Source organism: Chelonia mydas, chromosome 2 (genome assembly GCF_015237465.2).
Source record: "Chelonia mydas isolate rCheMyd1 chromosome 2, rCheMyd1.pri.v2, whole genome shotgun sequence".
Classification (NCBI taxonomy): domain Eukaryota; kingdom Metazoa; phylum Chordata; order Testudines; family Cheloniidae; genus Chelonia; species Chelonia mydas.
The window spans coordinates 58,614,911-58,636,490 of record NC_057850.1 but is presented as its reverse complement, the minus strand read 5'-3'; the positions used below and the strand labels follow the sequence as shown (position 1 = coordinate 58,636,490).

The following is a 21,580-nucleotide window of genomic DNA, read 5'->3' as shown; positions in this document are numbered from 1 at the left end:
CAGAAGAGATTTCTGGAACACGAGAAGAACTGCCATCAGCACAAGTATATTTTATTTATTTATGTATTTATATGGGAGTAATGGAACACAGTAACAGCCTGGGCTTCAGTCAATGATCCCTGAGAAATCCATACTATTCAGACAGAATTAATCAGTGTCTGTCGTGGTGGAAGAATGCTGCCATGAGACAGTCATAGCTTCCAAGGAAAATTCATTACTGGTGGATCCAAAATAGCTGTTGGCCTATAATAGCATAAATCAGGGTTCATTATCTCAATTTCCCACTTTCAACGGAAAATATGCTGGTTTTGGCACTATATTGAACTGAAAAACTCCTGTTTATGCCACAACACGTAAATGGTCTTAACCTTTCCAAAGATGGATGATGAAAATTTCTAGCTTTATACCTCATCCTTCTTGGCTTATGTTTCAGTGTTACGCCATTTAGGAAATTACAGTATATATTACAGTGTAGGAAGAAGGCAGAAGTAGTGAAGAATGTCAACTAATAGGATGACGGGCTTGATCTGGCAAGCTCTCTTCTCATGGAGCTTTCAATACATCTTAATGACAGTTCACACAACGAGGATTTTGGTCCCAACACTGTTGCCATAACCAGAAGGGGTTGAAGGATGTGCCAGTAACACACACCCCCTACTGGCCTACTACACTAAAAATATTTAGCACCATCAGACTTGTCCATAAAAAAGCATAAAACAAAACAAAAAAATCTGATTTTAAAAAAATTGTCTAATGGTCTCTGTGTCGGGATATCCTTTTGTTTGGCTGAAGTAGATACATTTTTCTCCTGTTCCTTTATGTTCTGGAGCAAAAGTAATAGAAAAGTTTATCTGGGAAATTATCAAAATACCTCACTGCTGGCTTGTAGCTATTTAGTGCAGCATTGTTATTACTATAAACATTACTTTGCGCTGTTCTCTGCATGGTGACTGTGGTCTACATCTTACTTGCCAGTGTCGTCATATAGCAGTGGGATTGAATTTTAGATTCAGATCCACAGAAGGAGAGTCCACAGTAGGCACAGATTTTCAAGCCATAATTACATTTGGAGCTCAGAGCCCACACAGTACTGAACCATGACAGGAAAAGGAATGATCATATGCAAACACACACACAATTGTTTGTCTTTTCTAATCTGTCTAAATAAAATAATAGTTGCCAAGCAGTGTCGCACACTACACTATTTCATACTCTATGTACAAGTCACTATAATTCAGTATTTATATACTAGTAGCACCCAGGATTTTCAAGGTACAATGAGACAAGTTCCCTGCTGAAGGAATTTGCTATGAAGGGCCTAATCCTCCAAACATTTTTCTGTGGTATTTTACTGTGGTATCACAGTAGACAGCACTATGCTCCATATGTATTTGCAGAATGGGGCCCAAAATGCATACTGGACTGGTGAAAAATAGGGGAAGGAATGCAACAAAAAGTAAAGTGGTGAACTTCACAGCTCAAACATGCAGAATGGGACAAAGATATGAAGGAGCAGCTAATCATACAGGTTGGGTAGAGGAAAGGGGCCAAGGGCCAGTAAGAGAGAAGAACAGAGAGAGTTCTGGGGTGAGATCCTGGCCTTGTTGAAGTCAATGAGTATTTCCCTAGCTTCTGTATGATCACATGGTTGTAAATCATGTTATAGTGTAGGAAAGCAAAAACAAAGACAAGGCAGAAAATGTAGCCCTTACAAGTATTCATTACCATGGCAGATGAATCTTCGTTTTCCACGAATCATTAGATTCTACTAGTATACTTTTCCCCAATTCATTTTTGTATTCAATGTCTTCTTTGGTACAGAAGTATTTTAACATTAAAGTGTTTGCTATGGGAAATTGTGAGGAATCCCATTCTCTGATTATGGAGCAGAAATATCCAAGTCATACACTTATAAGAAAAAGGCAAAAAATCACTTTATTTTTATTTATTTATTTATTATTTCACACAACTAATTGTTTAAATCTATGTAATATTCAACTATTTACTTTTCGATCATTTAAAATAGATCATCATGTAGAACTAAGGGCTTGTCTATCCTTACCACACTGCAAGGGTGCAGCTGTACCAGTGCCACTGTGCCTCTGTAGCGCTTAGTGAAGACGCTACCTTCAATGACTGGAGAGCTTCTCGCATTGGTATAGATACTCCGCCTCCCTGAGAGGCGGTAGCTATGTTGATAGGATAAGCCTTCCTGCTGACATAACACGGTCTACACAGGGGGAGGTTAGGTTGGTATATCTACGTCACTGGAGTGACATAATTCTACTGACATAAATTGGTCATGTAAACCAAGCCCAAGTTTGTTAGAGACTGAGAGAGGAGTCTTGCTCAGTTACAGCCTGACTGAGGTGACAGGCCATGCCTCTTTATGATGATATCCTAAAAGCTGCAGTTTTTTGAAGGGATAACCTTGACTAATAGCCTTAACGTGAGAATACTATTGAAGATACTGGTGTTCTAATTTTGAGTGCTGAGAGGCAATTGTTCCTCTCATCTATACAGGGAGATTACTTGAGAAGAAAGTTATGTGGAAGGAAATGTATCCTACAATGACAAAACAAAATAACTTACTTAAAGCAACATCCTGTGTTCTGGTTCCTGAGTCTGGACTGGGCCACGCTTACTGTAGATGACAAGCCGCCATCAGAACAAAACTAGGTGGCAGTTATGTGGGGATTTGAGAGACTTTCCTTTGGAGTGTGGGTGCTCCCTTCCTCTGACATGTAAGTGTCATCCTCATGGAGAGTGAAACTGGCTTTTTTTCTTTCTTTTTTAACACATTTTCTTTTCTGTGTACTCTGCTTTTGTCAATGACTTCTCATTGCTGTTACCTCAATTTCACTAGAAACCAACCCAGGGTTACACTTATATTGGTTTTATGAAATGCCGCTATTGGATCAAACAGAAACGGGATGGAGCTTATTCATGCACACACACATTCAATGCATTCATACCCTCATACACCCACACACTCACACAGGTGGAGAGTTACCAGAGACAGCATAGGAAGCCGAGAAGCTGAAGCATAGTAGATCTGGTGCGTCCGCCTGCGGTCACAGATCCGGCCCAGCAAGCAGGTCAAGAAGAAGGGCTTGTGAGCATGCTTTCTTTCTTTTATTGGAACTGGGTGGCTCCTGTCATGTACACTGAGTTTTCCTTCTGTGTCCGTCACTGAGAAGCATTCCCAGACGTCGTTCCTTTCATGCATATCAGGTTCTTCCTTTCTTTACAGTACCCCGTAATTGCCTTCTCAGGGCAGATTACATCAGACACACCTGGCCCGGGCTCTTTTCTCCTTGCAGTTCCTCTCCGCCCAGTCCCACATACACTTCCTTGTTCACACTCCCTTATCTCCCGCACACACACTCTCACACTCTCCCTGATTGCATGATGGAATATTGCAAAGCTTGGAGGTTATACAGGTGGTAACTGGAAAGGTTACAAAGCTTGCAAAAGTTACAAATTTTAAAAGGCTATGCTAGTGACAGAGGATGTGGAAAAAGCTAATGTACTCAATGCTTTTTTTGCCTCTGTTTTCACTAACAAGGTCAGCTCCCAGACTGCTGCGCTGGGCATCACAAAATGGGGAAGAGATGGCCAGCCCTCTGTGGAGATAGAGGTGGTTAGGGACTATTTAGAAAAGCTGGACGTGCACAAGTCCATGGGGCCGGACGAGTTGCATCCGAGAGTGCTGAAGGAATTGGCGGCTGTGATTGCAGAGCCCTTGGCCATTATCTTTGAAAACTCGTGGCGAATGGGGGAAGTCCCGGATGACTGGAAAAAGGCTAATGTAGTCCCCATCTTTAAAAAAGGGAAGAAGGAGGATCCTGGGAACTACAGGCCAGTCAGCCTCACCTCAGTCCCTGGAAAAATCATGGAGCAGGTCCTCAAAGAATCAATCCTGAAGCACTTACATGAGAGGAAAGTGATCAGGAACAGTCAGCATGGATTCACCAAGGGAAGGTCATGCCTGACTAATCTAATCGCCTTTTATGATGAGATTACTGGTTCTGTGGATGAAGGGAAAGCAGTGGATGTATTGTTTCTTGACTTTAGCAAAGCTTTTGACACGGTCTCCCACAGTATTCTTGTCAGCAAGTTAAGGAAGTATGGGCTGGATGAATGCACTATAAGATGGGTAGAAAGCTGGCTAGATTGTCGGGCTCAACGGGTAGTGATCAATGGCTCCATGTCTAGTTGGCAGCCGGTGTCAAGTGGAGTGCCCCAGGGGTCGGTCCTGGGGCCCGTTTTGTTCAATATCTTCATAAATGATCTGGAGGATGGTGTGGATTGCACTCTCAGCAAATTTGCGGATGATACTAAACTGGGAGGAGTGGTAGATACACTGGAGGGGAGGGATAGGATACAGAAGGACCTAGACAAATTGGAGGATTGGGCCAAAAGAAATCTGATGAGGTTCAATAAGGATAAGTGCAGGGTCCTACACTTAGGATGGAAGAATCCAATGCACCGCTACAGACTAGGGACCGAATGGCTAGGCAGCAGTTCTGCGGAAAAGGACCTAGGGGTGACAGTGGACGAGAAGCTGGATATGAGTCAGCAGTGTGCCCTTGTTGCCAAGAAGGCCAATGGCATTTTGGGATGTATAAGTAGGGGCATAGCGAGCAGATCGAGGGACGTGATCGTTCCCCTCTATTCGACACTGGTGAGGCCTCATCTGGAGTACTGTGTCCAGTTTTGGGCCCCACACTACAAGAAGGATGTGGATAAATTGGAGAGAGTCCAGCGAAGGGCAACAAAAATGATTAGGGGTCTAGAGCACATGACTTATGAGGAGAGGCTGAGGGAGCTGGGATTGTTTAGTCTGCAGAAGAGAAGAATGAGGGGGGATTTGATAGCTGCTTTCAACTACCTGAAAGGGGGTTCCAAAGAGGATGGCTCTAGACTGTTCTCAATGGTAGCAGATGACAGAACGAGGAGTAATGGTCTCAAGTTGCAATGGGGGAGGTTTAGATTGGATATTAGGAAAAACTTTTTCACTAAGAGGGTGGTGAAACACTGGAATGCGTTACCTAGGGAGGTGGTAGAATCTCCTTCCTTAGAGGTTTTTAAGGTCAGGCTTGACAAAGCCCTGGCTGGGATGATTTAACTGGGAATTGGTCCTGCTTCGAGCAGGGGGTTGGACTAGATGACCTTCTGGGGTCCCTTCCAACCCTGATATTCTATGATTCTATGATTAACAATGACTAAAGTTACAAAGTTTGCAAAAGATTACAGAACTTAATGATCATACTAGCAACGATTGAAAAGTTACAAATTTTACAATCACATTCTACTGGATTGAGCGGAGGCTTTACACAACAATTGCTTTTCAATTAATTCATGCAGTCACTCAGCTGTATTATCAATATTTGGTCTATCAAGGGAAAACAAAAGGAAAGGAAAACTCAGTGTTCCAGGAAGTACTAAGCTGAATGAAAAGCTTTTTAGCTACTGTTGCAGTTCCATCGCATTATATAAAAGCAATTTAACTCTTTCATCTTGAGAGTCAGATTTTTTTTTGCAAAGGACCATAGTTACACTAATTTGTATCCATTTTAATACTAGATGCTTTGGAATCACCATTTATAAGCAGTTGTTCTTTAGAATATGTATCTATTGTTGAGTAATGTTCTCTTGGAGCAGCTTGATATTGGAATAGTGACTGTGATGTGACGCATTATTGACTAGGTTATTAGTAATGACTGTGGATGTCAGATGTAGGCTAAAATTAGCATGGAAATCAAGATCTGGTGTATGGTTTTTTTTTTATAGAGGGGAGCTATGATATAGAGGTCTCTAAAATCATGAATGATATAGAGATAGTGAATAGAGAAGCGTTACTTACCCTTTCACACAATACAAAAACCAGGGGTCTCCCAATGAAATGAATAGGCATCAGGTTTAATACAACCAAGAGGAAGTACTTTTTCCACACAACATACAATTAACCTGTGGAACTCATTGTTGTGGGATGTTGTGATAACCAAAAATATAACTGGGTTCAAAAAATCTAGATTAATTCATGGAGGATAGGTCCATCAATGGCCATTAGCCAAGATGGTCAGGGCTGCATCCCCATGCTCAGGGCAACTCTGAACCTCTGACTGCTAGGTACAGGAACGCAAGACAGAGGTGGATCTCTCCAAAATTAACCTGTTCTGTACACTCCCTCTGAAGGTCTGGTACTGGTCAATGTCAAAGACAGGCTATTGGACTAGATGGACCATTGGTCTGACACAGTATGGAAGTTCTTATTAGCACATCCCAAAGCTTCAGAGAATTGAAGGGTTGGAAGATTGCCAGTAGATTCTGATGGCTACATGCAGGCTCAATAAAACTATGGACATCCAAGCAACTTAGGGAAGATCAGTTAGGGTAGCAGGAGAAGGATGCGGCATCTGCACTCCAGATTTGAGGTTTGCAACTGAAGACACAAAGTATTACTGCGGAGGCACAGTAAATCTTGGGGCACTATCATTCCAGAGTGCAATCTAGACTAGTGAGTGCTTGCATAACCATTTTCCCTGCAACCTTGGGTGCCTCACAATGCTTTCCTGCAGTAGCTCCCAACTTGGGCCGCTCATAAACAGCCAAACAACATGCAGGTCACATCCTGAGTGTCCATATAGAGCTGCAGCCTGCCAGCAACACTCCAGTCAGACTCTGGTTTCCACCAGCATTGGTTACTACTTGCAGGGTGACCCCAATATACTCTCAGTTCTAAATTTTCCAAAAAAACACGTGTTCTGCACTCTTCAGCTCTCTCCTGTACAGTTCAGATATAAGAAGTCTGTTGTCCCTATAAGGGGGTCAATATGCAATAGTTTGCTACTTTAACTAGAGTTACTCAAACTGTTCAATTTAAACACAACACTGGATTAGTTTTGAATAAAGAATAAAGCAAATTTATCTAACTACAAAGAGATAGGCTTTAAGTGAGGACAAATATAAGGCATTAAAGTCAGAACTGGTTACAAGAGAAATAAAGGCAAAATACTTTCTCGTAACTAAAACTTAAACTAGACTTGGTTCAAGGTAAAATCCTTACCACATATTCCCAGCAACATTGCTAACCAAATTTTCATGTCAGGATTCGTTCCAAAGTCCAAAGGCTGGTTCCTTTGTCATCTTAGGTGACAGAGAGAGAGAAAGAGAGCAAGAGAGAAAATACTTGGGGCATTCTTGTCCCCGCCACTGTTATAGTCCAGTCACTCTTTGAAATTAATTTTCCTAAGGGTTACTCCTAGATAAAATCCCTTCCTGCTGCAAAGATGGAGAGATGGAGGCTCATGGTGAAAGAGGTTCCATTTTGTTGTTTGTTAAAATGCAGATCAATCTGTTCCTGCCCCCATTCCTTGCCAAAGAATGACCACTTGACAGGTGATTGTCAATCAATTTTGACAACTGGCTAGAGGTATCAGCTTGTCTTTGAGGAACTGGTTTATGCCATCCCCAAACTTGTCTGGTAAAACATTTCAGTCATAATTTCAGTTTATGTTCATAACTTTATGTATAATATTGCTACATACATTTCACCAGGATATTATAGACTAACAAGTTATTAGTTTTTTCAAATGATATCTCACAAGGTATGTTTTATACAAAGATTATTACAGTTGTTTGAAGGGTGTGAATACAGGGTTGCATTCAGTCCCGGAGACTTAATCAAATTTTGTGTTTCAACAAGTGTTTTGGTTAAACAGGATTTGGCGAAGTGGGATTATGTTTGTATTTCCATTTGGAATGCTGATGACTTCGCACACAGCTGGCAGGATAATTTCTTTTCCCCTCCAGCACTGCATTAGGTAAATGCATATTCTTTGCAAAAATCTGATAATGTGAGTTGCTTTGCAAATATTATGCATTTTAGTATAGGTTACAGCTGTTTAGCTAAAATAATAGGATGATGACTTAACCCTATTTAACATTTTGCATTTTTTCCTGTTTTAGGTACTATTAGACACATCTCTGACATCTAACTTACTAGTATATTTTGGAAGCTTTGAAGCATTCTAACTTCATTTACTATTGTGAGGAAAAGGCTAGAGCAGTAGCCTATCAAATTTAGTACTAAGTAAAAGTGAGTGAGACACTTCTTGTAGTATAGGGAAATAAATTTAAAATTTATGACGGTTGGCACCTTATAACCATAGAATTACTGTACCTTTCTAAGTTGTCAGACAGCCAAAACTTAATCAAGCAGAGAATTGTTGGAAACCTCACTTACAGAAATAACAGCTGTTTGGGGAAAAAATGAGGCATGAGCTGCCATTTCCTTTAAAATCTAATCCATCCAGTAGTTTACAGCTGTTCAAAAATTGTGACTCTCTTATCTTTAAACAAAATTAAACTGTGTGTGTACACACAGACTTCAGTCTGTGTATGATATCCTTATGTATTGATTGGGTAACACTTGCTGACTGTAAATAAATTTTGTTTAAAACATTGGTTCATTTGATCTAGTTTGTGTTGGTAGTGTTAGCTATGGATAAAAAATAAAAGGAACAGATCCTTAGCTGGTGTAAATTGACTTCAGTGGAGCTGGCATTTTACACCAGATGATGATGATCTGGCCTAAAGAATTTAATGTTTTTTTTATTTTTCATTAGGCAATAAAAATGTTATTGTTAATACATCCTTCAACCAGATCTAGATTAAGGGCACCATTCAAAAAATTTTATTCAAGTTTACTGTTACTTCTTCAGGCTTAAAGTTTATATCTTATTACACTGCCACCTTGTATGCATGTTGTTTATTAAAAGGAATGCCCCCAAAAGAGTATCTCCATGTTGATGATGATGATGAGCAGGTTTTTAGGGCAGTACCTAATGGGGCTCCATTGTGCTAGGCACTGTACAAACACAGAGTAGTAGATGGACCCAGCCCTGAAGAGATTACAGTTTAAATAGGCAAGACAGACATGGGGGGAGGAGAGGGGTAGGAAACAAGCAGAGTGAACCATGTGGTGGGAACAAATGTCATGTTGATTCCATGATTTTGAGGGCAGGGTAGTTAGTTCGGAGGGGAACAGCTAAATGTAAAGAGAAGTGAAGGGAGAGGGGACATTGAAGGGAGGACGGGTGAGGAGGACAGGGAAGGGGAGAAGAGAGTAAGAGGGGCAGGAGTGAAGCTGAGGGGAAGAGACTGAGATAGGAGGAGGGAGAGGTTGGAGCAAATGGCCAGGAAAAGTCCAGTGAGACTTGTAGAAACCTTTCTGAATGTCTGAAAGCCCCTGCTTTGGCTGCTTCTGTGGCTGCCTGCTCCTACTGGCCAGAGTCTGAGGCTGGTTCCTCCCTGCAGTTTCCCCTAAGGCCACATGGCAGAGTGGAAGGGGAGAAAGGCACCACCTGTGTCTTATGCCCCCAGACAGAGTTTGCTGCTGCACAGTCCTGGATTTTGGAGGAGGAGTGCTGGGAGAACGGGTGGCCGTGGCCTCAGCTGGGCCCCATTTCAGCCCCTTCCCCTTCTGTGCAGACATTGCTGCTGCTTCCCACCAGCTGAAGTTTCTTTGTTATCTTTGCTACTATGATCAAACTGTTTATGCTCTAAAATGCAGCTATGCAGCTATGAGCTGTGATCTCATAGGATACCATAAGCAAGATCGGTCCTTGTCCACAGTTAAGGAAAACCAAAAGTGTGGCAGGTACTAGTGTTCGTGATTCAACAGGTGGTATGTCATCTTCTCATATATACAAGAAGGAGTCTTATTGCTTCAGCCCATATCTTCTCTGACTCCCCATTTATTTTAGAATCCATTTCAAAATTGCCTGTATTGTTTATAAATTCTCTGTGACTTTCTCTTCCCTTCCTCCCTCCCTCCCTTTATTTTTTCTTTATATCCTGCTTAAGCCCTTCAGCTCATCTACCCTCAGCTGCCTTTGGCTGTTCCTGTAATCTGTTTTCCTTTTGACCCTTTGAAATTGTACATTAAACATGCATCATAGAAAAAACAAGTTTACAGATAGATATATAAGTAGGACCCTACCAAATTCACAGCTGTGAAAAACATGTCATGGACCGTGAAATCTGACTATTGCAGAGGAGACCAGATTTCACAGAATTGGGCGGCTGGAGAGCAGCTCCACCTGAGACACCTCCTCTTTCCTCCTCTGTGGATTTACAACTAAAAGGAGCATCTTAAAGTATGGACTGAGGACCTTCCAATCTTTTGGAGGTTATCAGAGAGACTTCTGCAAGCCAGCAGCCTATTCCATCACTTCTACAACCCTGATATAAAGACTTTGCTATATATGTAATTTATTAACCATTTATAACTCTCTTCTTTTCTTTTGTTAATACATCTTTAGTTCGTTTACTAGGGAATGGCTGACAGCATGGTATTTAGGTAAGGTCTGACATACACATTGACCTGGTGGTAAGTGTCTGATCCTTGGGATTAGTAAGAACCTCACATATGGTGAATTGGATTTTCAGTAACCTCTCACTACGTGAGACCTATTTATCTGGATGGGAGCCAAGGGCTGGAATGACTAAGGGGGACTGTTTGGCTTCTGGATAATCAGTGTGGCATTGCAGAAGCTCTTTTGTTACTGGCTTGGTGAATCTAATTATAGAATAAACCACCAGTTTTGGGGAATTGCCTCCCCTGTTTCTTGTAGTTTGCCCTGAGTGTGGCATTCTCAGTGTGGTCCATTCCAGGCACCCGGTCACAGGGGGGTTACAGGGCTAGCTGTACCTCTGTCTCCTTTCTGGTCTCTCTCCCTTCAGGTATTAGGCCTTGTGTCTTTACCTCTCCCAGCCTGCAGTTCCATTTTTATTCTGCGGCCTGGGCTACAGTACCGCGTGTATCCATTATTCTTACCCTGAAGGTCTGACTGAATTCAGCCACCTGTGATTCTTCCCTTCAGGAGTCTGTGACCAGTGGTGTGTACAATGACTGGCACAACACTGGGTTTCCTACAACACAGTCTGAGTGTCTGTTGTTTCTTAGTTGGACACCAAGCTTCTTACCTGAAAATCTTTTAATGAGCATCACTCCCTCTGCTCCCTGTTTACAAGGATCTTGTCCCCTGTTTTTCCATTTTAAATTAAAGAAATATTGTCACATACAAACCATGCCAATAACCAGCCCAACATATAGTGTTCAATAATGATCATAGTGTAGCTTCACATCTCTATGACAACCTCATATAAAATTTACAGTACATGCAGTACTCTGACTTCATTTGATGTTTGTCTCCATGTCACCTATAAGACATGCCTAAGTTTGATCGATGGATTTTAAATTATGAATATTTTAACTTAAGCAGCCATATTTTTAAGTGATTCCATTTGAGACTTTCTCTCCTAAGAGAGATGGACCATGTTAAAATATCTAAAATTTTAGATTATTCCAATTTTGAAATGACTCAGAGTTGAAGAGGCCCAATGCTCTAAGCTACTCTAAGATTAATTTTATGTTCACAATTTTAAATTTGCTTAAATATTATCTTTAAACTTTTAGCTGGATTTGTAGATTCCCATTAGGACATAAAAAGAAATGTGATTCTGAAGAATATGGCCCATATTATTAGATCTGGTCTTAACATTTCCAATGGAAATGTTTATCTTTTATTGAAATTTTCAACCAAATTTATCAAAATGTTTTGTTGCAATAAGGTCACTTCAACATTTATATTGTATTTTATAATCCTTGTCCCAGTCTGTTTACCCAGTTCTCCCCCTACATCCTAGCGTCTTGTCAAATCTATCCCTCCTTTCTACTGTGCCGGTTCTTCCTCCCACTGTTTCCTAGTCTGTCAGTCTCTTTTTCCAGCCAGTCTCAATCTATGCTCATCCAACTGGTTCCCAGTCTCCCCTTTCCTTCACCAGCTCCCAGTCAGTCTCCCCCCACGGCTCTTAAAACCAGTCTCCTTGCCCAACCTGTCCAAGTCTGCCTTCTCACTCAGCTCCCAGTCTCCACTCTTCAAATCCCACTCACAGTTTCTCTTCCCACCTCTTCCTCTAGTCCCACTATCACCAGACTCCTTGTCCCAATCTACTCCTTTCCCTCCCGCTCGGTCTGGCTTTTGTCTGTTCTGCATTTGAATGCAGCTTCCTCTTCACTGCTGCCTGGGTGCCATGGGGGGGGGGGGGGAGGGGAGCAGCTGGAGGGCTCATTTAGAGCACAGGAGACACAGATGCCCTTTTCTCAGTTCTAGCGTCCAGCCCAACCTTGACCCGGAGCACCCATGACAGGGAAAGTTCTTCTGAGCCCCTGTAACTCTTGGCTGGAGCATGCTCAGTTGCTGTGTGCAGGGCGGGCTCTAGGATATTTGCCACCCCAAGCAAAAAAATTTTGGCCGCCCCCGCTTTTTTTGGTGCCCGCCCCTGGCTCTGCCCCAACTCTTTCCCTTCCCCAAATCCCCAGCCCCGCCTCCTCCTCCGGGCATGCCGCATTCCCCGCCCCATTGCTTCCTGCAGCTCCTCCCCCCCGCAACCCTCTGTCCTAGCTCACCTCCGTTCCTCTTGCTCCCCTGAACATGCCGTCGTTTCGCTTCTCCCCCCTCCCTCTCAGGCGAGGGAGAGGCAGCGCATTCAGGGGAGCAGGCGGAGGCGGAGCGGAGGCGAGCTGGGGGCGCGGGGGCACATTTCTAGGGGCAGCATGGCTGGCGCCGGAATGCTGCCCCTAGAAATGTGCCACCCCAAGCACCTGCTTGTTTTGCTGGTGCCTAGAGCCGGCCCCTTCTGTGTGCAACTGAACTTGGCTGAAATATTCCAAAACAGTTCAGTCTGAGGCACACAGTTGGTATGAAAAATTTCAGACCAAAGTTTGGTGAAGTTATAAGCAAATGAAAACAGGGTTTTTAATGGTAAGTGTTGGGCGCCCTTAATACCAGCACTACCAATCACACTTATATATTTGCAGGGTGTTGTAGTGGATAGGGCACTGGACTGGGAATCAGGAGACCTGGTTTTAATTCTCAGTTCAACCACAGTCTTCCTGTGTGACCTAGGACAAGTTATTTAATCCATCTATAAAATGGGAATTATACCTCATAGGCTGTTTTGGTGATAAATCCATTAATGATTTTGAGCCACTTGGATACTACAGTGATAAGGGTCATATAACTACACACGTGTGTGTGTGTAATAAATTAAAAATGAATAAAGCATAATATTTTCCAGGTTAAGCATAATCTCTTTGATTTTTCAGAATACATTTGCAGTGCTAGATAACACGAAAATACAAATCAGTAGCAACCATGTCAAGAGAAGATGCAGCATATTCTCCCAGTAACTGAATGTCCCCTTTGGATTGAGTCCCTCGCTCCCTACAATTAAATTGAATAGTTGGTCACCATCTTTCCACACATAAATTTGCAAACTTCTGGTAAATGAATTGGTGAAACAGAACTTGAAAAAATTGGCAACACTGTCAGATATAATACATATTTTTTCTTATATACTGTGCTAGAGAACATTAGAAATATGACTCAATGTATATGTATGTATGTATGTAAAATCTCCTAAAAATGATGTTTCCTTTTTTGTGAAAGTAAATTATATCTGTTTTCTTCCCAAAGTTCAGTAGCTGTTTCACTGCTAACATTTCCTTATTGACTCTACAGAAGAAATACCCTTATTGTTGCAAAATTTTCTGCAGCGTAATTTAGTTCATCCAATCATTTTGTGTTGTTACAGAGGATCTTGATGATTTAAGAATGGAAGGAGTAACCAGTGTGATGTCTTCTGGGAGTAAATTTAACCAAACTCGAAGTGCACATCCTGCTGAACCTCAGGCAAAGGTCACGTTGAACATCTGCGCCAGGTGTGCCAGGTAAAACAATAGTCAGCCATAATAACAAGTAGATTCTTTTCTCCAGCTTTTTTAGATAACTACTGTGTTTACTTACGGGCTAGGGCATGACCGCCCCTTTGCTAAAGGAAAATTACTTTGCTCCTAGCTATCCTTTGGCCTATTTTGGCAACTGAATTTTATGTAATGCGTGATACCATTCACATCAACAATGAATCAGAGTATAGGTAGTCTTGAGCCTTACTTCACTGCTTGAAACTATTTTAAGCCTTTCTGAATTCCATTAGTTATCTGAGCTTCTGTGGCTTTTCAAGGGATGAATCAGGGAATTTAGCAGTTCAAAATCAATTTAAAAGCACCTGTATAAATGGAGCTATAGTTGCACAGGTGCAGTTCAGCATTTCATAAAGTTGCATTTTAACACTTCAGAATCTCATCCTGTTTCACCTCTTAGAAATAATTTAATCAGTTTGAACCCTTTTTGATTTTGGTAGCTGGAAGTAATTTTTGTATTTCCAGTATGAGGGCATTCAAACAGCTTCGTGTTCCTGAAGCCAAGTCAACTAAGAATGCAACATTAGTTGAAATGCCTTAAATTTTAGATTTAATCTCTCTCTATAGACACAAGATAATTTGGAAGATTTAAAATCATTTAAGCCTGTTTAAATAACAAAACTAGTCTTTTTACCTGAGGTAAATGGCATAGATTAACAAGACCAATACAGAGGTTTGCTAATTTTCTCTCCTTGCCTTTACCGCTGGCTGCTCTGTGTTGTTTTGAGGGGATTAGCTACTTGTATATAGAAATAACCTCTGGTGAAATCAAATTGGTAATTTTGGTGTGTGCCACCCTAGTTTTCCATTTTTCCATTTTAAGATTATTGCTTTTTAAAATGTCACCTGTTTGCAGTGTTGTTGTAACCATGTTGGTCCCAGGATACTAGAGAGACAAAAAGAAAAGGAGTACTTGTGGCACCTTAGAGACTAACCAATTTATTTGAGCATAACACGGCTGATACTCCGAAACCTGTCATTATTTAGAGAGACAAAGTGAGTGAGGCAATATATTTTACTGGTGAAATAGATAAGCTTTCGAGTTTTCACAGAGCTCTTCTTCAGGTTTAGGGATGTTGACTTGAAAACACTCTCTGCTACTCCTAATATACCCACAGGCATGCTAAATCCCCAGCTGTACCACATTGTCAACACTGTTCCCAGGAAGTGATACCTCTGAGAGTTACATGGCAGCATTGTCAATACAGCTGTGTCAACACTGTGAGCGGTAAAGCCTGTAATTCTCGAAAATTTTGCTTTTGGTGGTGAGGTGTTGTACCTTCAAAAATGACTTAAATATAGTCCTGTACCCTAGAGAGGAAATGAATAAAATACAGTACTGATGACCATCTTCCTAAATCATAGGGAATAAAATGTTAATATTGTGCAACATGTTTCCAAACAACCACATATGTAGACATAATGTACATTTTCGCAACTCAGTGCTCATCCATATGTTAAAAGTTGGAAACAAATAAATTAGGAAGATTTGGGTTTTCTATATGTAGACTTGTACAAAGATTTAATACAAATACTTTATATGGATCTATTTTTAAGGAGTGAGGTTAAACCTACCTTTGGAAGTGTTTGAATTGTTACATTTGGTGTCAATGATTGCATTGAAACTAATTGTTGTTGTAATTTCATATTACCTTTCACATCTCTTTTTATTATTTTAAGGGTTATAAATAAATAGTTCCATGTCCTGCTTACCGCGGTGTTCTTATGAGGCAAGAAGTCACTTTAGGAGCCACACAGCTGTTATTTGGCCACCAACTCCAGCTCACCCAGACTCAGTGGGTTGAATCTTTGAGCCAAATTTTGGCCTACTCTAAGGCCCCTCTGCACCACTGTAATGGTGCACATGGACCATTACAACTGCCTTAGATGGGCAGCTGAAGATTTCCCTGGTGAGGTTTTCCCCCTGAGGCTAATTCAATGCTGACTCAAAAACTGTGGGAGGGGACATGAAGGAGGATTATAAATCCAGCTTTGCTGGGCCCCATGTGTGCTAAATAGTGCTCATATGCATCTATGGGTTGATCTGTATACTTCCCTCTCCCAGCCCTGTTGGATGATGGCAGAGAGGACCTGACTGAGAATTTGTCTGTCTCTACCATACTCATCACCTGAGTACCTGAACACCTGCCTCCATTCCTTTGACTCTTGCTGCTGTTCATCAGCCTCTTTAAGCTTCCAAGGAACCATAGACCTTTCTGCCCCAATGCCATTGGGGAAAGCTCTCAAGTTAAAGGTGGAAAATGTAAATGTACTTTCACTGCCTATCCTTGCTCAATTTACACTGGGGACACATTCAAGCAAACTGGTCCACATTCCTTAGTCTAGGGTGGGATGACGTAAGCCCTACATGCAAAACATATTTTTAAGAACATATTTCTAGCACATATTTATATTTTTTCCTATATCACCTGTACATGCACCCTACAATAATATTAATGGACCAGTGTATTACCAGTTCACATATGATACCTTAGATGACACAGTTTAGATACAGATTAAGACAACAGTGAGTTGGGGTACATTGAGCTGGTCAGGACAGCTGAATCTCACTGCTACATACCAGGGGGCCCCTTGTCCTCTGACATTGGGGTGCTCTTAGGGTCACATTGACCTATACTGTGTTTATAGTTATGCACCGTGATCTTGGTAGTGGGCACTTTATAAAAAAAATGAAAAATGAATACAAATTAATATAAGTTATTATTAGAACTTTTAAATACGGTTAAACAGGTAAGTGTGTTCCCATTAACTTCACCCATTTTATGGCTTGTAATAGTGGAGCTGTATAAGGTGACTTAAAGTGAATATTCCCATTTAATTTCAGTGGAAATTCTGTAGGTAGGAGACTTGTCAAATCACTTACCATTTATCACAGGTATTTTGGCTGCCTGTGGAATGAATAGAACTTCTTCACTTATGCATTTTTTGCTTAATTGGCAGAGATTTAAATATTGGGAAATGTGCATCTTGGCTCAGACAAAAATGTAATTTTACCCCTGCATTTGCACATCCAGGTCCTTTCACCCTCCTACACTTTTCAAATGTGCACTGCTCCAATTCGACTCCTAGGCCAAGGTACTCTTTCTGATGCTTTCCCTAGAGGTTTCCCGTCTTCCTAAGAGGAGGCTTTGTGACACTGCAGAACTGTTCTGGGAGGGATTTCTGTAGATGACTTCAGGAGTTTAGCAGTAATGCTTTTAAATAGTAGCCTAATCATCATTAATTCTTCTGATTTGATTGTGGATATGATGCACACTTTTATAAAATTTCTACCACAATTCTTTGCCATAATCATCAATTCATTTTATCCACTGTGTAACAAAAGATGACCCATAAAGAGCTTCTTTTTCAGTACATTCTCCAAGGTCCTGACTTCTCTCTCAGGAGAGAGCTTTCTTAGGAAGTGCTGGAAATAGGAGTCCAGAAATATCCAGGCATGGGTTTGAACTAACTGCAAAAAGTTCAATGATTGATGAATGTGCAGGCAGGTCTTTTTTTCTAAACCTCAAAAGCTGATAATTTCCTTCACTAGTCCTCTTCAATTGATAGGTATATCAAGGCAAAGATCAGTACTATTAGTAAAACGTAACATTCTCCTCCTAGAGATATGGATGATAAACATGTAGGTCTCATTCAAGTCATCACACCAAATTGCTTTGTAAAATTTTATGATACAAAGGAGGGTCTTAAATCTTCAGGGCGATAAAGAGGTTTGTTGACTAGAATACAGACTACAGATAAAGAGCTTCCTGCTTTCCATATAGATGTTTCACACATTGGGAGAGAAATGCAGGTGGATAACAGCTTGAGAGAGTTTTCAAACTGGAAAATAGTAATAAAAAATGTTTTTCCCATAGGCTCTTCAAAAACTAACCAGAGTGCAATTTAGGCATCATATTAAGTCATTTGAACAAAAGAGTGACATAATTCAAAAGGTTCATAGATTGCAGAAATAAGAGACATATAGAAATATCTAGTTTGGAATATTTGTTCTCTGTGATCACAGAGAAGAGAATTAGCAAAGGCAATTTTAGATAGGGAGAATAAATTTGATTTAAAACATTTGAGTAAAATGTTTGTCAACATTTATCTAATAAATAATTGCATTCCATGAAATGGCACAAATCTCTCAGCTGACTCAGAGAATGGTCTGATTCACTGTACAGTAGATCTTATAACTATTGATTCATGAATTTTAGTTTTAGCTGGTGAGTCGTAATCAGACATCTCCCACGTATAAAGAAAAAAACATATGGGTTCAATATTTGCCTACTTACAAGATTAGAAGAGAAGCATCTATGTTTTGTTATATTTTGTGACTTGGCTGTTGTTTCGGTAACACACTCAGTAATACTGTGAAAGAAATTGACATTTACTCTATAACCTGAAGAAGAGCTGTGTGTAGCTCGAAAGCTTGTCTCTTTCACCAACAGAGGTTGGTCCAATAAAAGATATTACCTCACCCAACTTGTCTAATATCCTAGGACTAACACAGCTACAACAATACAGCAAACAATGTACTCTATAAGGCATTTGTTGATCAGGTATAAGATAAAGCCAGTGTACTTCACTGAGCAATCATTTCAATGGAGTTAAGGGGCTTTTTTTTGAAAGACCACCCATTAGGCTTATATGCCTGCTGCCATGCTCAAAAGTTAAATCTTGTACTTGTGGACTCTTGCCAGTACATTCCTGGAAGTAAGACGCTTTTTGTTTTTAATAGTATAAGGGTGCATTCATTCTTCTTAACATCAGTAGCGTACAAAAAGGGGTTGCATGTGATTAAAAAAGAAATGGGATTATAGAAAACATACCCAGCCACAAGCTTGAGGGATTCTGAACAAGAAAGTCAGAAGAGAGCACTGGTTGCATACAAATGTGTATTTCAAACAATAAAATTTGCTCCATATTTTGATCTGAGACCAGCTGGACCAAGAGCACACAGTTCTCTCCCTGGCTGACCAACAGCAATAGTGAATTGTTTGGGAAATAAAATAACTCGACTGTTAATCTTACTTGAGCATTTAAGAATGTTATGGAGAGAGAATCTGTATGCAGCAGTATTATATCATCACAAAAGGACACTAGTGGGACTTGGGGTCACTGAGAAACCACCTATTGGAAAATTTGATAAGGAGCTATATAGACAACAGTGTATAAGGTTTGGTGAATGGATCTTATATAATTTACAAGCAGAAAAGGAGATGACTGTAATCAGAAAAGAGATTGATGCCATGCTACTTTATGTACTATACACAAATAGTACTACTAAATACCAGGCAACAGAGAAATTAGCCAAAGCATTTATCTACATTAGGAGGAATAGATACAGAAACAAAAGAATAAACTTTAAAGGAAGCTAAATGGAGTTGGACCCATCGAGGACTTCCCACCCTTACTTCTTGCTGTCCTTTGTGGGAAAGGTGAGATGTCTGACAATGCTCCTTCAGCCTTCACTTCAGCATACAGTTGACTTGCCCTCTTTCTCATTATTTATGTGGTAGTGGCTGGCCTGCTCTGATCACTGTTTCTAGAAGGAGGGCCTGATAGGATGGGCATTTGCCTCTCTGTGGCGCCATTTGGGCTGTTGGAATTGGGCAGGTCCCTCACAGGGGAGATGACTGTTCATTGGGCCTTGAGTGCTCTCCCAAACCTGATCTTTGCACAGGGTTGGATAAGGCTCTTCTTCTTTGAATTCCTGTCTGCAGATGATGGAGCAAATGACATCACTGTTGTGGGGGAGTTCTGTGATCAAAGGGATGGGGTTCCTTTCGATCCCTTTCCCTTCTCAGTAGTTCCCTGTCTCCTGTATGCTGTTTGGGAGTGAGTGTGGGATGGATTATTCAGCCAACAGTCCCTTCTCTCCCAGGCTGAGCTCTGTTTTGGTGATGGCAGCTAATGGGAAGCATTTCAAAGGATGCCCCTTTGAAAACTCTTATATGGTTAAGAGCCAGTCAATCCCAGAAGAACCTTTTCTCCCTTATTTTGGACTAAGTATACTTAATAGTGTGTGACTGTGTGTGTCAGGCTGAGATGATAAAGAGAGCATGGAGTTAAGCAGAGGAGTGCCTGGCCACTGGGGATGTGAAGTGCCTTCTTCCCAACACGCTGTTGGCAACTAAAGGCTTTTACAAGTTTAGTTATTTTTATCCCCGCCAGTAGCTGGCATCCTTGATATGGTGTGTCTTACATTACTAGAAATTAGGGAGGGAGGGAGAGGAGAAAAAGCAGTCCCACTAAGCCCTGATCTGCATTTTCCTCTCTCTATAAAATCTATAATAAGATCATGTGATTAAAAGTAGGTGGAGTCTATTAGAGAACTATCAGAATTTCTTCCCTAAACCCATCTTCATTCTGCATCAGTATGATCCCCTTTTGCCTGCTAGATTCATTCCCTGCAGTGGTATCTTCCTTAAAGCAATTTAACAGGCTAATTTATCCATATATAAATTTAAATGTGTTTTATCTAATGTGCAGCCTTTTATGTAAATCTGTAAAGGGACCACGTTTTTGTTTTTGTTTTATAAAAGTAAATTTCTAGCCATTTCCTTGTAAAGATTTTCCTTGAAAATGTAAACTGCTTACAGCAGTTTAGAGGAACAATCAGCTTGGCTCCACTTCTGCAGCAAGAGTGTCAGACACCTAAAGATAGCCCTCTCAGATAAATTTTAATCTATAATTAATTGATTAAATTAAGTGTGTGTAATGCAAAGAATAATTATGCAAATCCTCTCCATAATCGTGATGCTGACCCTGGTATTGTGTGTGTGTGTGTGTGGGGGGATATATATGTTAATGTTCCTAAACAATGGGTAGAAATGGCTTCAGTACAGCAGAAATTAATTTATTTCAGACTTAGTGGTTGATATTGAGTTAGTTTGTGAGGGGGGGAAAGGTAATCTCTAAAACACTGTGACCAAAGCTCTTACTTGGAGTGTTAATTAACTCTGAATCTTGCTTCTCCTGATGATATCAAGACCTTTGGTTGTGTCTGTTCTTTCTTGCTTTGCCATTACCTAATTGGGTTTCTGTTTATATGTAATAATTCTTAGTGGTTATCCTTTTGGAATGGAGGATGCTGAGCATCTCAGATGACATATCCTCTAGGCTTCTTTTTTGTAATCTTTTCAGATTATTGATCCCTGGATTTAATCAGTAGTTTATTTTTTCTTCTAATAATTTGTGTAAACCTGACAGAATTTAAGTGGGTTGATTTTATAGTAAAATCCCCAAACCAGAGTGGTTAATAGCATTATCTTTGAAGAGTCATGGAAGATGGGTGAGATTCCAGACGACTGGAAAAGGGCAAATATCATGCCAATCTATAAAAAGGGAAATGAGGACAACCCAGGGAATTACAGGCCAGTCATCTTAACTTTTGTGCCTGGAAAGATAATGGAGCAAATAATTAAGCAATCAATTTGCAAACATCTAGAAGCTAGTAAGGTGATAAGTAACAGTCAGCATGGATTTGTCAAGAACAAATCACGTGTCAAACCAACCTAATAGCTTTCTTTGGCACGGTAGCAAGCCTTGTGGATAGGGAGGAAGCAGTAAGCGTGGTATATCTTGACTTTAGTAAAGCTTTTGATACTGTCTCACATGACCTTCTCATAAACAAACTAGGGAAATGCAACCTAGATGGAGCTACTATAAGGTGGGTGCATAACTGGTTGGAAAATCGTTCCCAGAGAGTAGTTATCAGTGGTTCACAGTCATGCT

The 21,580-nt window shown here is 40.7% G+C and overlaps 1 protein-coding gene across 4 annotated transcripts in view; it reads left to right on the top strand.

The window, feature by feature from the left end:
• The window catches only part of C2H8orf34 (chromosome 2 C8orf34 homolog), a 352,576-nt gene that overhangs the window by 143,678 nt on the left and 187,318 nt on the right, over window positions 1-21,580 (top strand). For all 4 annotated transcript variants that reach the window (XM_043539523.1, XM_043539522.1, XM_037892467.2 and 1 more), the window contains exon 8: window positions 13,669-13,804. In XM_043539523.1, the coding sequence (XP_043395458.1) occupies window positions 13,669-13,804 (136 nt within the window). The remainder of the gene's footprint in view (window positions 1-13,668; window positions 13,805-21,580) is intronic.